Here is a 13,408-nt window from a genome sequence, read left to right on the forward strand (position 1 = left end):
AGCACTCCTGCACGGGGCAGCACTCCTACATGGGGCAGCTCTCCTGCATGGGGCAGCACTCCTGCAAGGGGCAGCACTCCTGCAAGGGGTAGCACTCCTGCAAGGGGCAGCGCTCCTGCACGGGGCAGCGCTCCTGCACGGGCCAGCACTCCTGCAAGGGGCAGCACTCCTGCACGGGGCAGCGCTCCTGCACGGGCCAGCACTCCTGCAAGGGGCAGCACTCCTGCACGGGGCAGCTCTCCTGCATGGGGCAGAACTCCTGCAAGGGGCAGCACTCCTGCATGGGGCAGCTCTCCTGCATGGGGCAGCACTCCTGCAAGGGGCAGCACTCCTGCATAGGCCAGCTCTCCTGCATGGGGCAGCACTCCTGCAAGGGGCAGCACTCCTGCATAGGCCAGCTCTCCTGCATGGGCCAGCACTCCTGCAAGGGCCAGCTCTCCGCTTAGGTCGGCTCACCACGTGGGCCAGCTTGCCTTCACCATGAGGCCCTGGGAATCGAACCCTGGACCTCCTAAGTTGTAGACAGGAGTCCAGTTGCTTGAGCCGTATCTGCTTCCCTCAGCCAATTTTAATGAACAAAAAATCCTGGGTATACTAAGCATCTCGTCTGCTCCTCTTCTTCTCCGTGGTCTTCAGCGCTTGCGTCCTGGGGAGCGCTGGTCTGTGGCCAGGCAGGACGTGCTCGTGGGGGCGGCCTGGCATGGGCCCCGCACACACTGGCCGCCCCAGCGCCTCCTGTGCGCCTGCTCAGGGGCCATCCCTAACCGCCATGCAAGGGGCTGCCCCTGCAGCTCGTGACTCTCCCTCTGCCCCAGGTGAGGGCCAAGGGCCGTAAGACCCTGCTTCGGGCACTCAGAGCCAGCCTGGCTGAGCTCACCTGGACAGGGCTGGCCAGTGGGAACGGCGCAGCGGCGGAGGAGACGGGCGGGCGTGCCTTCCTCAGCGTCCCCTGTGCAGCTGCAGTCAGCGTCCCTCAGCATCCTGGGGTGTGGCTGTGGGGCCAGGCAAGAGCCAAGGCTCCAGGGGTGGGGGCCACGCAGTGCCCAGCAGCCAGGCCCCTCACCCCAAGGACGGCCACCACCAGCCCACTGGAGCAGGTCTGGCCGAGGCCTTGGGTGGGGGCTCCAGTTTGGCCGGTGGCGTCCTTAGCTCCAGGCCATCGGTCCGAGGGCCCAGCCTGTTGCACAGCCCCCTCCGGGATGCCCAAGCCCAGTGCTGGAGCCACTCCGGGCGCCACCAGGGCTGCTGCCAGCAGCAACAGGGTCTATGGAGGAGCCCTGGCCCCAGGGCGCTGGCCGCCGCCTAGGGCCTGGACACTCTGCGTCCAGGGTGGCAGCTGCGTGCTGCACCGCCCTGCTGCAGGACAAGGCCCTCGGGGTGGTGGGGTCTCCGGTTAGGGCTCCCTTCTCCTGCCGTGCTCTCTCTGATCTGTTTTCTGCTCACCCGCACCCCAGCTCTTTGGATCCGGGGACCTGCGTCACCCCTTGCTGGACTCCACGCCCACCAAGGCCACAGCAGGGTATGCGGGTGGTGGCCGCCAAGGGGCGGAAGGGCCAGGGCTGGGGTGGCGCCGGGCTGCAGCCCTCAGCACCGCGTCCGAGGGTGCCCGGCGTGGGCCTGCAGTGCCTCGCGGATGCCCCGCTGCCAGTCTCGTGCCAGCTGCACCGGGGTCAGCGACGCCTGGGGACCAGGAGGCGGGTCAGCCCTTCCCATGGAGAAGCCCCCATGCCCTGCGGTGGCCCCACACTGCTGCCCGTCCGGCTCCCCCCACGCCCACACTGCCTGCCTAGCCCCGCCCCACTTGTACGCTCAGCTCCGCCTCGCCTGCACGCCCGTCTCGTCTCGTCCCGCCCGTCTCGTCCTGCAGCCCGTTTACCCGGCCCTGCCCTCATGCCCCGATGGGCCAGCCCTGCCCCGCGTCCCGCTCGGCCCGCTCCTCCTACACGCCCTGCGTCTTGCACGCCCAGCCCTGCGTCCTGCACGCCCAGCCCCGCGTCCTGCACGCCCAGCCCCGCCTGCACGTCCTGCATCCTGCACGCCCAGCCCCACCTGCACGCCCTGCACACCCGCATGCCCAGCCCCGCCTGCATGCCCTGTGTCCCGCCTGCCCCGTCCCGCACGCCCAGCCCCGCCTGCACGCCCCCCCGCATCCTGCACGCCCAGCCCCGCCTGCACGCCAGCATGCCCAGCCGTGCCTGCACGCCCCGTGTCCCGCCTGCCCCGTCCCGCACGCCCAGCCCCGCCTGCACGCACCGTGTTGCGCACGCCCAGCCCGGCCCCGTAGAGCAGCAGCAGCTTGGTGGCTCTGTGGTGCCCGAGCCGCACGGCTTCGTGGAGCGCCGTGTCCCCCTCCTGTGGAGACAGCGCCGGCGCTGGCAGGCCGCCCCGCCCTCCCTTGTCGTCCGTGTCCCCCCCCCCCCCACCCGCCCCGCAGGGGCTCACAAGGGGAGGGTCTGTCAGCCCCACCTGCCCGGGGACGCACCCCGCCCCGCGCCCTCAGCAAGGCCCCGCACCGGCCCACCTCGTCCTGCGCGTCGATGCGGGCTCCGCACGCGATCAGATGCTCCAGGCATTCGCAGTGCCCGGTGCGCGCGGCCACGTGGAGGGGGGTGCTCCGGATCTGAGCGTGGGGAGAACGTGGGTCCAGGGCGGCCACCGCAGCCCCGAAGGCTGGGCCCGGGCGGGTGCCGAGGCGCGCGCCCTCACCTTGTCGCGCGCGTCGACCTGGGCGCCCCGGTTCAGCAGCAGTTTCAGGATGTCCAGGTGGCCCCCGCGGCAGGCCCAGAACACAGGGGTCCTGTCCAGCTGCAGGGCAAAGCGCCAGGGCAGCGGGCTGCTCCGCGGTGGGGACCCGCCTCCCGCGTGGGGTCCGCGCCCGGGGGGCGCAGCAGGCCGGGTGCAGGGTGCGGGCAGGGCTGTCCTACCAGGTCGCGTGCGTCCGTGTCGGCGCCCGCCTCCAGCAGCCTGCGCGCGAGCTGGCCGTGGCCTCGCAGGCAGGCCCAGTGCAAGGCCGTGCGGTGCAGCTGGGTGGACAGGGCCAATGAGGCACGGCGCCCGCGGGTGCCCCCAGCGCCGAGGCCCCGCCACCCCGACCCCGTACCTTGTCATGAGCGTTGGGGTCCCCTCCGTCCTCCAGGTACTTGCTGGCCACGGCCTCCTGGTTCTCAGCGGCCGCCTTGAGGAACGTCTCCAGGTCCACAGGTTCCAGCGGGGCCTGGGGCTGCGGCTGGGTGCGTCGAAGGACAAGACACGATCGTTCTCCCAAAACCGCAGCGGCCGCGGCACCCCAGTCACCAGCCCAGCCCGGGCTTCCTGCGCAGCTGCGGCCCCGTGCGCTGCTGGCTCCTTAGCACCCCGCTGGAAGGCCCCCCAAGCTCCTGCGTGGGCACACCCGGCGCCCGTCCCTACCCGCCCGTCCCTCACCTTGATCGGGGGCTCGGCGTCCCTCGGGGGGGCCCTGCGTTTGAGTCTCTTCTCCCTCCGTCTCTGCACCAGGAGCTGCAGGTCGGTCTGCAGGCTGAGCCTGGCACCTTGGCACCTTTCCAGCTGGGGCAGGAGAGGCGGGGGACAGCTGCGGTCGGGGGGCCCCGGTGGCCGCTGGGGACGGGGGTCGGGGACCGCGGGCCTGGCTCTCGGCCACCTAGTCGGCTCTGCCGCCGGGACAGCTGCCAGCTGCTCTGCCTGCCCCGGGCCCCCTGTTCTGCCCACCCCGGCCCCCAGGGCCCGCTCACCTTCTTCCTCTCTTCCTCCGCTCTCCGCTGCTCCCGGGCCACGGCCTCTTGTGCTACCCGTCTCCAGGCGCTCGGCCAGCCTCCAGGGGCAGGGGCCTGTCCAAGCTCCAGCACTTTGCTTCCACCTCCCTCGCCACATACCTGGGGGGACAGGACGGGGGTCGCGGGTCAGAACGAGGTGCCCCGGGAACGGGCTGCCTCCCCAGCCGGCGCCCCGAGAGAGGGCCTTGGGCTGGCTCCAGCTCCCCAAGCCCAGTGGCTACGGCCGGCCCTTCGGGAACCTGCCCTCTCGCCAGCGGTCAAGGGCGGCTGCTGCCCGCTGCCCGCTGCCCGGACTGCCTGCAGGGACACAGCCGGGGCGGTGGCTCCGCTCCTATTTCTGTGCTGGCCCATGCCAGGCCCGTCCTCAGCACCCCTGCCAGATGATGCCCAGGCCACCTGCCCCTGAGCCCCGGGGTGGACACCCAGAGGAGGGGCCCGAAACTTGCTCCTCGGGGAGCCCTTTCTTCAGCGGTAAAACGGGGTGAAGATTGTGCTGCCACGTGGAACTGAGGGTGAACGGGCCCCTGGCCTCGGGCTCGGCAGGGCCTCGCGGGCGGGCGCGGGCTAGTTCTTGCTCCCCCAGCCCCACCCGAGGCCTTCAGGAACTGGGGAGCCCTGAGGACTGGGCAGGTGGGGGGCGCCCGAAGCTGGCATGGGAGGGAAGCCACCTCGGCTTGGGCGTGGGCGACCTGGATACCCGCGCCCCGTCTGGAGCAAGCTGGCCACCCAATGCTCCCGCCTCCCAAGCCGCCCCCCGGGGTCCCTCCGCAGCAGCCGGAGCCCCTGGCCACACCCAGGGCAGGGCACTACAGGGACACCCCAGCCCCTCGTGTCCCCCGAGGCGACGTGCCGTTCCTGACGCCTCCGTCCACATCCCAGGCCAGAGCAGAGCACGGGAAGTCGAGGCGCTCCCTGCCCCCCCGCCGTCCCCCTCGCCCCTCACCCCTGCCACCCCGCGAGAACTGGGCAGTGGTGGAGCCGCCGGCCTCCTCGCTCCCAAGACCCGGTCCTGCGGCCTCAGAGAGCCTTGCCGCCCCCAGCGCCCACCTCCTTACCAACTGCCGCACGCTGACGGCCTCCATGGTCCCCCGTCCTCGCCCCTCGGGCCGGGCGGGGCCCTCGGCCCCTTATAGGCCCTCTGGGTTCTGGGGCGGGGCAGGGCGGGGGCCGGATGACTCGGCGGCTCTGTCACCCCGCCTGAAATACCAGCTGGCAGCGCGGCCTGCTGGGGCAGGAGCGTCAGCTGAGTCAGCTGCAGCCCGACAGCACCCCTGCGGCCTCCGCTGCCCCCTGCCAAGGGGCACGTCCACCAGCCGCTCGCCTGCTGCGCCTGCCGGGCACTGGGAGGAAGCCCGGCCGGAGCAGCCGCAGCTGGGGGTCCTGCCGGCTCACCCGAGCGCAGGGACCGCGTCCAGGAGGGCCCGGGAGGACAGGCCGAGGGGACCGCGTGACCCAGCACGCGAGGTCGAGCCCGGCCTTTCCTCCTGCTGGGGCTGAGCTCCTGCCCCGGGCCCCCTGCTTCTCGTAGCCCCCGCTTCTGCCCCTTGCCCCCTGGGAGCCAGGTCCTAAGCCCACCACCACGAGACTGGCTGCCGCCAGCACCCTTCCCTCTCAGAGGCCCTTCTCCCACACAGGGGTGCAAAGACGCGCACGTGCAAAGGCAACCAGGAAATTCGGCCATGAGACACCTGTCTCCAGATGCCCTAATTCCCCCGAGAAGCCGTGCACCCGCTCGCCCAGCTCTGCCTTGCCCTGTGCCCTGGCCTTCGAAGGGAAACCAGGGAGCTGGGGAAAAAGCCTGCAGGGTCAGCGCGCGGAGGCCCCGGGGGCCCTGGCGCCGGCAGAGCCGCCCCCCAGAGCCCCCCGGCTTTCGGGACCTTCCCCGCGGCACAGCCGTCCTCACGACCAGGGGAGGGCACAGACAAGAGGACTTCAGCTCTGGACGCCACTGCCCACCCGACTCTAAAATTCTTGACCTTCAACATTCGAGAAGGGCATTTTTGCACTAACAGGCTTCACCTGAAATTCTCAATTAATTGGCATGAATCCTGTGAAGACCCTGAACGCTGCGGTAAAGCTCAAGGCCCCTTGACTGCCCACTCTCGCCACGGTGGTCCCGAGGGAGCTTGGGTAGCGGCTGAACGGCCTCTGGGTGTTTTCGGTACCGACAGAATGTTCCCAAGGCACCGTACTGGAAAGGCCCCTCCATGCCAGCCCACGCAGCGCTGCCTGCCCCGAGGCCACCCCTCCTGGAGGGCAGCTGGGTAGCACGGGAGCTTTGTACCGCGCCCTGCGTTGCGGGGCACATCTGCGTACGAGGCTGGGTAGTTCTCCAGTGTCGCTACAGGCTAAGCAAATTATTGGCTGCACGTTAAACTTCGCGTTCCTGCAAACCCTCTGGAGTGGCTGCATCAGTTTCCACAAACAAATACTGCGAGCAAAGACAAGCAACGCCGCCACGGAGGTGTTCAGCGTGTAAGTCACGGGTGAAGGGCGGGGGCTGCTCAAACCGTGGGGAGCTGCCGGGGCCGCGCTCGGGCGCTTTCCACACTGTCACGGCAAGTCCCCGCAATGCCCTGTCATTGTCATTGGTTTGTAGAAGAAACTGAGGGACAGAGGGGTCAAGTGAGCAAGGCCGCACAGCTAGAAGTGGCTTTTAACTTGTCATGCAGCCCACAGTTTTCGCATACTTACACATTTATTTAAACTATGTGTATATACATATGGAGGTCTTTAACGAGTATTTTCGCGAGCGGGGTCAAGTGGGGATAGAGCTTTATTTTATTCTGAATGGACAGCTGTTTCTGCGTGGACTTGGAGCCAGCCCGCCCGCCCAGGCTTGGCACCTGCACGCCCGAGCCCGCCGCCTCGTCCTGGGTCTGCTGGCGTTAAGCGTGGACAGGTGGGCCCCCCAGGCAGCCCCGGGCAGGGGGGCCACTCAGCTGGCGAGCAGGTCGCGGAGGTCGCTGTCGCCTGGCAGCAGGTCGCACGCGAGCCGCGCCTTCCGGTCCCGGACCGCCTTCAGGGTGGGGCTGTGCTGCAGCAGCAGGGAGCAGACGTCCACGTGGCCCTTCTGCGCAGCCTGCGGGGAGAGAGGCCTGGGTCGGAAGCCACCCTGCCACCCCGCCACCCGCCTGGTGCTCGCCACGCTTCCAGGGACCTCCGGCCCCTCAAGAGGTCTCGCACAGACACGGAGACGCGTCCAGCTGCCTGGCGAGTAGCCCAGGGCCAGCCGGAAGGCGCGGCGCCAGCTTCCTCCACAAGCACAGAGCACCTCCGGGGGCTGGGCGTGGTGGGCGCGCGGCACAGCAGACGCGGCTCTTGCTCAGGGGGTTTCTCCTCCTTTGGGGCAGATAATTCCAATCTGGATGTCATTTGTCTTTTTTTTAAGGTGTCACTGGGGATTGAACCCAGGACCTCATGCCTGGGAAGCAGGCACCAGCCACTGAACTACATCTGCTCCCCAGACTTGTTTTTCCCGTTCGTTTGTTTTTAGGAGGTACCAAGGATCAAACCCGGGACCTTGTACATGGGAAGCAGGTGCTCAACCACTTGAGCTAGCATTCGCTGCCCTGGATGTGTTTTTAACTTACCCATTCCAAAACAATAACAGGGTTAAAGTGACTGACATAACTTTTTTCCTTTAACCGTCACAATAACCCCCAGACTAGAAACTACCATTATTCCCACTTTACAGATGAAAAAAACTGAGGCCTGACAAAGTTCTATAACTTGCCTAAAGTCACAGGGTGGCAGCCTGAGGCTCCCACCCCAGACCTGCCTGACCTCAAAGTCTGAGCTTCTACTGTTACCCCGAGCCGTTCCCTGCTCCTCCCACAGACAAGAAGGCTGCAGGGTTCCTGACAGGCATAAAATTAGCATCAGTAACAACCACCGCCCCAATCTGAATCCAAATATTTACTTAGCAGGTCCTCTTGATGAAAACAGGCCTGAGTTTCTCAATTGGCAGTAGTCTGCTGTGAGTAATCGAGATGCATTCCAAAAAGTTTTTACAAAAAATGAAGAATATTTACGAATAGTTTATTAAAAAAAAAAAAAAGAACAAGTCATATCCCTCAGACATTGACATTCCAAGACAGATCCTGCCGAATGAGAGCAAAAGGGATGGAGGCGAAGCTAGAATGCTGCACAGCCTGAGTGGCAGCAGCAGGTGTGCCCAGGACGGTGCCCGCCTTAAAGGCCACCATGGCAGCAAAAAGTCAGAGCAGCATCAGTGGAGGCCTTTAAGAGATCAGCAGCCCAGCACCCCGCGCAGATGAGTGGATGAACAGGTGAGGTGACACCCAGCGGACCCCTGGACAGCTGTGAAAGGGCAGGAGGTGCTGATTCGTGCCACGTGCATGAACCCTGCGGGCATCGTGTGGAGTGAAACGAGCCGGGCACAAGAGGACACCTGCTGGCCGGTCTCCTTTATGAAATACCCAGAAAGGAGATTTCAGTTACCAGCGGCTGGAGGTGAGGGGAAGGGGGGGTGACTGCTTAATGGGGCAGCGCTTCTGTTTGAAGGCAGCCTGTTGGTGAGAGCAGCACAGTGTTGTGAATGTAATTCACACCCTTGAAAGGGGCTCAGGTGGTAAATTTCGAGTTGTAGACATGTTACAACAATAAAAAAGGAGAAAGAAACGCTCCACTCGTTCAACTGGTGAGGATCTTTTAAAGAACAGCAGGCAGTTGTTCATTCAGCAGCATTTCCTGTGCACCTGGGCTAAGCTCCGGGCACGTTAACAGTAAATGAGGCAAGACTCCCCGCTGTTTCTAGGAAAAAGACACCAACTGGGGAGTTGCCAGGGTGGGAGTGAGGAAAGGCCAGGCAGAGGGGCTTGGGGCACGCAGCTGGGCGCTAAGTGGCGCCAGGGAAGGCTCTTCTGGAGGCACGGCCTGTCAGCTGAGTCCAGGAGGAGCATGGAAACAGGTTGGTGAGGAGAGGGAAGCGTGTGCTCTCTCTGTACTGGCCCTGGAGTGGCAGAGGCCTGGATGTCGGGGACAAGGGGACAGGTGTTCAGGACAAAAGTGGAGAAGAGGCAGGAGCAGAGCCCAGGGGCCTTGGAAACCAGCCGCAGCACGTGGTGGAAGGAAGCACGGGAGACGCAGTGGGGCGGGGCGCGGCCAGAGCTACTGTTTAAACCACCGCTCTCGGAGGACACGGGCAGGGGAGGGCTCCGCTCACACACACACCCTGCAGACGTGCAGACACTGCTCAGGGGTGCCCAAGCAACCGGTCCAGGGGTTGCCTTGAGGGAGGTGACCTGGGAAACTAATTTTCATGGGGTGCTCTTGGACTCCTCAAAGTGCTTCTCACGTGCAGGTGTCTGAATTCAGAAGAAGTATAAAGTGCACTTAAACGATCATGGTGGTTAGCTGGTGGAAAGTGGGCCACAGGGAGAGGCAAGTGTAGGTTTCAGAGCGCTGGAGACATGGAGGAGCAGCCGCGGCATCTCCCTAAGGGAATGAGATGAAATGACACCGTCCCTTTCGATGCTCATTTACACACACGAAAAAGGCTGGGAATTGTACGATAATCCCGGAGTGGTGAGAGGTGAGCACGAGAGGACAAGCAACCTTGATCGCCTTCCTGTGCTGTTGTTTCCTCCTTGTTTACCGGAACACGCCTACTGTGATTGAGGAGGATGAGCTTTCCAGGGACGGGGCCGTACCTTGTGCAGACTGGTCATGCCATCGTCATCTGTCACCCTGGGGTTGGACCCGTACGCGAGCAGAAGCCGGGCGATCTCGGTGTGTCCGCAGTAGCTGGCCCGATGCAGCGCGGTGGCCCCGCCGTGGGTCTGGGCGTCACACTTGGCTCCACTCTCCAGCAGGAACTGGCACACGGCATAGTGCCCATTGCGGCTGGCGTAGTGCTGCGGCGAGAGACGAGGTGAGCGAGCGGGGCTCGGGCAGGAGGCGGGGGCCGTGGGTGCCCAGCACCGTCTCCAGGGGCTGTCCCGGACGCTGTGTGAGCTGGGCGAGCGTCTTAAGCCCCCAGCACCCGTTTCCGCAACTGGAGCAGGAGCCTGATCATTCATTTCCACCTCACGGGATAGTTACGAAAATAAAACGTAACGGCCAACGTAAGGCGCGTGCACTAGTAAAAACCCAGGTTCACGGGACAGCAAAGGCTGCTGGGAGAAGCCAGAGCGAGAAGGCAAAAGGCAAAGAGGCCCCCTCCGCAGCGAGAGGAGTTCCCTGCGGTGAAGCCCCCCTCCTCCGGCGTCCCCGCTCACCAGAGCAGTGTAGCCGGCCGCGTCGGGCTGGCTGGGGTCTGTGGCCTTCCGGAGCAAAGACTTTACCCGGCCCAGGTCTCCGTTCAGGGCGGCCGACCAGATTCCTGCGGAACGACAAGCAGGTGCTGAGGGGTGCGAGCGCACTGGCACGTTCCGTGCGCCGTCGCCTCCTGACCTCCGTCCTCTCACCCACAGAACAGGGATTCGTTCCTCCAACCAAGAGCGCACGAGCACATCCTGTCCCGGGCTGCTCCTCGTGCTATGACACAGCTGTGAACAAGACAAACCGGGGACTTTTCTCATCAAGACAGCAGTGAGGGTGGACAGAGAGATTTTTTTTTTCCCACTGCAAACACACAGAAATCATCTTGTGGAATCTTTGTTTGTTGCTGTTTTTAGGAGGTACTGGGGATCGAACCTGGGACCTTGTACAGGGGAAGCAGGCACTCAGCCACTTGAGCAACATCTGCTCCCTGAAACTCCTAAAAAGTAGTCAAAGTCGAAACAAGAAATTAAAATTGCCAAGTATCAGAAACAAAGTGAAAACTGTAGCCAAAGCGGGAAGTGGGCACCGAATGAAGCTGTACACCCCAGAGGCTGCTCGGGCACACACAACTCCCAGGCTCTGGATCTGAGCCGCAGGCCACAAGCACAGCTGGGCACCAGAGCCGGGGGCTAAGCCCAAAGCCAGAGGCGGGAAATGCCGCAGCACAGATGACCTGTACAGTCCCCACTCACCTGCCCCGAACAGTGGTGGGACGCAGGCCAGTGCCTGCCACTGCTCCAGGCATAGGGCTCAGCAGAGAATAAAAAAGTCCCTGCCTCGTGGAGCTTTCATTCAAATTAAGACAACTGATAAATAAACAGACACTAGGTCAAGCGTGCTAATTGCTATGAAGAAAAATAAAGCCGGGAAGGAGAATAAAGGTTGGTCGGGGAAGGCCTCTTTGGAGGGGACATCCGAACAGAAACCCAAAGGAAACGAGAACGGGCACCATTCAGAGAGCTGTGAAGACAGCAAGGCAGGATACCTGAAAAATCAGAAACCGTGGCCTAAGCACTTTAGTGGTGTGGGGCACGTGTGCACCACTCAGGGGGAGCAAAAACCCCAAGCTAAGAACCTGTCATGGAAGCTGACCCCGACAAGTGACCCTGTGAGGGCAGAGGTGACTTTATAAACAAAGCTGCAGGATGCCCCACAAGGCAGGCAGGCCTGGCGAGGCTTTCCCACAGAGGACCATGCTGAGCTCAGACTGAAAATTACAGAGCAAGAAAGACAGCAAGCACAGTAAATGGGAAAACACATGCCTCAAAGTTTAGATAATAATAGTGCAATGTGAAAAACAACAGCATTAATATGCCCAAAGAGATAAAAGACTAGAATCCATAAGTGAACAGAACATGAGGTGAAAAAGAACAAGGAGATCTACAACAGAAGTCGATAAATTAAAAAGTAGAACCCCTAAAACACAACAAAAATAGATAGGCCAAAGTGAGGCGCACCAAGTTGAAGAGAAAATTAGTGATTTGAAAATAACCCAGAATAAGCACAAAATGAGAAAGCAATATTCAAGAGAGGGAAAGAAATATGGAAAACAGAATGAGAACTGCTAACATATGTCTAATAGGAGTTCAAAGAAAAAGAAAAAAAGAAAAACTGGAGACAATGGGAGACAGGCAACGTTTGAGGAAATGATATCTGAGAGTATTAAAGAAAACTGTAAGTCCTCAGATGTTCCAAGCACAGTTAATATAATTAAATCTAACATAGAGAAGTAACTGAACACCAAAAAAATTTTAAAAGTTAATTAAAAGAAAAGATCATCACCTATCAAAGACCACTAATTGGGCTATCAACAGGCTTCTTAAATAGCGGTGGCAGATACCAGAAGATCAAAAAAATATTTCCAAAGAACTGAAGGAAAAAAGTAATAGCAACCTAGAATTTTATATCCAGCTAAGCTATCACAAAAAGGCATTTTTTTTTTCCCCCTGAAAGAGCTATTAAAAGATGTTATAACACAACACAACTATAAAAGCATAAAGTTACTTCAGGAAAAGGAAAAAGATCCCAGAAACAAGAAATGGGATAAAAAGAAGCTATCACTTGGAAAAAACAAAAAAACCACAAAACCCACAATAGCACAACAGATAAGGCTTTTTGATGAATGCAAGGTGATATCCAAGCAACCTGGAGGCGAAGGGGCCCCTCTGGACACAGCAGGGTTTCTCACTCAGCAAGAGCACTATTAATATTCTGAGCTGGCTACGCTGTAGCTTCCCTGGTCTCTAGCCACTAGATGCCAGTAGCACCCTCCCTGTTGTGACAACCAAAAATGTCTCTTTATATTTACAAATTCCCCTGAGAGGCAAAATCTACCCATCCACCCCCCAGACCCACTGGAACGAGGTGTTGGGCAAGTGCCTGTTTGAGGAGATGATATTTGAGCTGAGACCTGAAGGAAAAGAACCACTGAGCCTAATGTTTGTGGGAAGCTGAAGCTCAAGATCTTGCATGCTCTAGACCCCAGAAAGAATGTAGGAAGCTGAAGTCTGGTCAAGATCTTGCATGCTCTAGACCCCAGAAAGAACCAGTGCAGCGGAAGAAGAGAATAAGAGGTGGAAAAGTAGAGCACAGCCTTGCAGACCACGACAGGGAATTTGGACGTATCCTAAAAAGCAACGGGAAGTGAAGAGATCCGATTTAACACTTTGAAAACGTTCCTCTGGCTGCCGTGGGGAGGGAGCCGCTCCGGGAGCCGGTGGCGGGCAGCAGGTGGACGCGAGGGCCACCCTGTAGTACCAGTTACGCGCGTGTGCGCGCCAAGCACAGGTCCAAACCCAGGTTCTGGGGCAGGCGGGCCTCGCTTCCAGCCCCACTCTGACCCTTCCAGCCGGACAACCTCGGGGTCCTCTGGGCCCGGAGGTCGGGACGGCCAAGGTTGGCCAGGTCCGCGGGAGCGAGCTGTGCCACCCGAAGATCAAGGTACCCAAGACACGCCAAAGGCGCTGCCGCCACCCCCGCCCCATCCGTCACCTGGGCAGGTGGCGCCCCGGGTTCGCCCCGGGTCCGAGTCAGGCCCGGCCCGCCCGCCACTTCGGCGCCCACCCACCCGCGGGGCCCGGCGACCGCCTCACCCCTCTCGAAGTCCATCTCCTCCAGCGTTTGCTGCACGCCGGGCACCGCGCTGGCGCAGGAGCAGCAAGGGCCCTCGGCCCCGAGCCCCGGCGCCGCCATATCCGCCTCGGCGTCCGCGCACGCGTCGTGGGCCGCGAGCCCCGCCCCGCGCCGCCTGGACCCGGCCAGTCGGCGTCCGTCGTCGTTCTTGGACCCGCAGAGGCTGACCAATCGAGAACCGAGGGCTCAGCTCACGAGCCAATCGAGGAGGAGGA

General features: G+C 61.9%; 2 protein-coding genes across 2 annotated transcripts; both read right to left on the reverse strand.

The window, feature by feature from the left end:
• Positions 1-794: 794 nt before the first annotated feature.
• On the reverse strand, positions 795-4,927 carry ANKRD23 (ankyrin repeat domain 23). The gene is made up of 9 exons (XM_058278116.2): positions 4,829-4,927; positions 3,732-3,872; positions 3,424-3,546; positions 3,101-3,226; positions 2,925-3,023; positions 2,707-2,805; positions 2,522-2,620; positions 2,254-2,352; positions 795-1,680 (listed from the first exon to the last, which is right to left on the reverse strand). Exons 1-9 carry the CDS (start codon positions 4,853-4,855, stop codon positions 1,585-1,587), a joined length of 909 nt encoding a protein of 302 aa, XP_058134099.1. The 5' UTR covers positions 4,856-4,927; the 3' UTR covers positions 795-1,584.
• A 1,525-nt stretch (positions 4,928-6,452) lies between these two features.
• Positions 6,453-13,304, reverse strand: ANKRD39 (ankyrin repeat domain 39). The gene is made up of 4 exons (XM_058278117.2): positions 13,154-13,304; positions 10,016-10,119; positions 9,449-9,652; positions 6,453-6,855 (listed from the first exon to the last, which is right to left on the reverse strand). Exons 1-4 carry the CDS (start codon positions 13,251-13,253, stop codon positions 6,712-6,714), a joined length of 552 nt encoding a protein of 183 aa, XP_058134100.1. The 5' UTR covers positions 13,254-13,304; the 3' UTR covers positions 6,453-6,711.
• Positions 13,305-13,408: the final 104 nt, after the last annotated feature.

The sequence above is a fragment of the Dasypus novemcinctus genome, chromosome 17, assembly GCF_030445035.2.
Source record: "Dasypus novemcinctus isolate mDasNov1 chromosome 17, mDasNov1.1.hap2, whole genome shotgun sequence".
Taxonomy (NCBI): domain Eukaryota; kingdom Metazoa; phylum Chordata; class Mammalia; order Cingulata; family Dasypodidae; genus Dasypus; species Dasypus novemcinctus.

What these genes read in the sequence shown, in the direction of transcription:
- ANKRD23 (XM_058278116.2), bottom strand. Translation starts at nt 4,855, where the DNA reads ATGGAGGCCGTCAGCGTGCGGCAGTTG. An exon ending in ACGCCGAGCCCCCGATCAAG is followed by an intron (nt 3,227 to 3,423) that starts GTGAGGGACGGG and finishes CGACGCACCCAG; the next exon opens with CCGCAGCCCCAGGCCCCGCT. An exon ending in AGGTCGACGCGCGCGACAAG is followed by an intron (nt 2,621 to 2,706) that starts GTGAGGGCGCGC and finishes CCCCACGCTCAG; the next exon opens with ATCCGGAGCACCCCCCTCCA.
- ANKRD39 (XM_058278117.2), bottom strand. Translation starts at nt 13,253, where the DNA reads ATGGCGGCGCCGGGGCTCGGGGCCGAGGGCCCTTGCTGCTCCTGCGCC. An exon ending in GGAGATGGACTTCGAGAGGG is followed by an intron (nt 10,120 to 13,153) that starts GTGAGGCGGTCG and finishes GTCGTTCCGCAG; the next exon opens with GAATCTGGTCGGCCGCCCTG. An exon ending in GCATGACCAGTCTGCACAAG is followed by an intron (nt 6,856 to 9,448) that starts GTACGGCCCCGT and finishes CTCTCCCCGCAG; the next exon opens with GCTGCGCAGAAGGGCCACGT.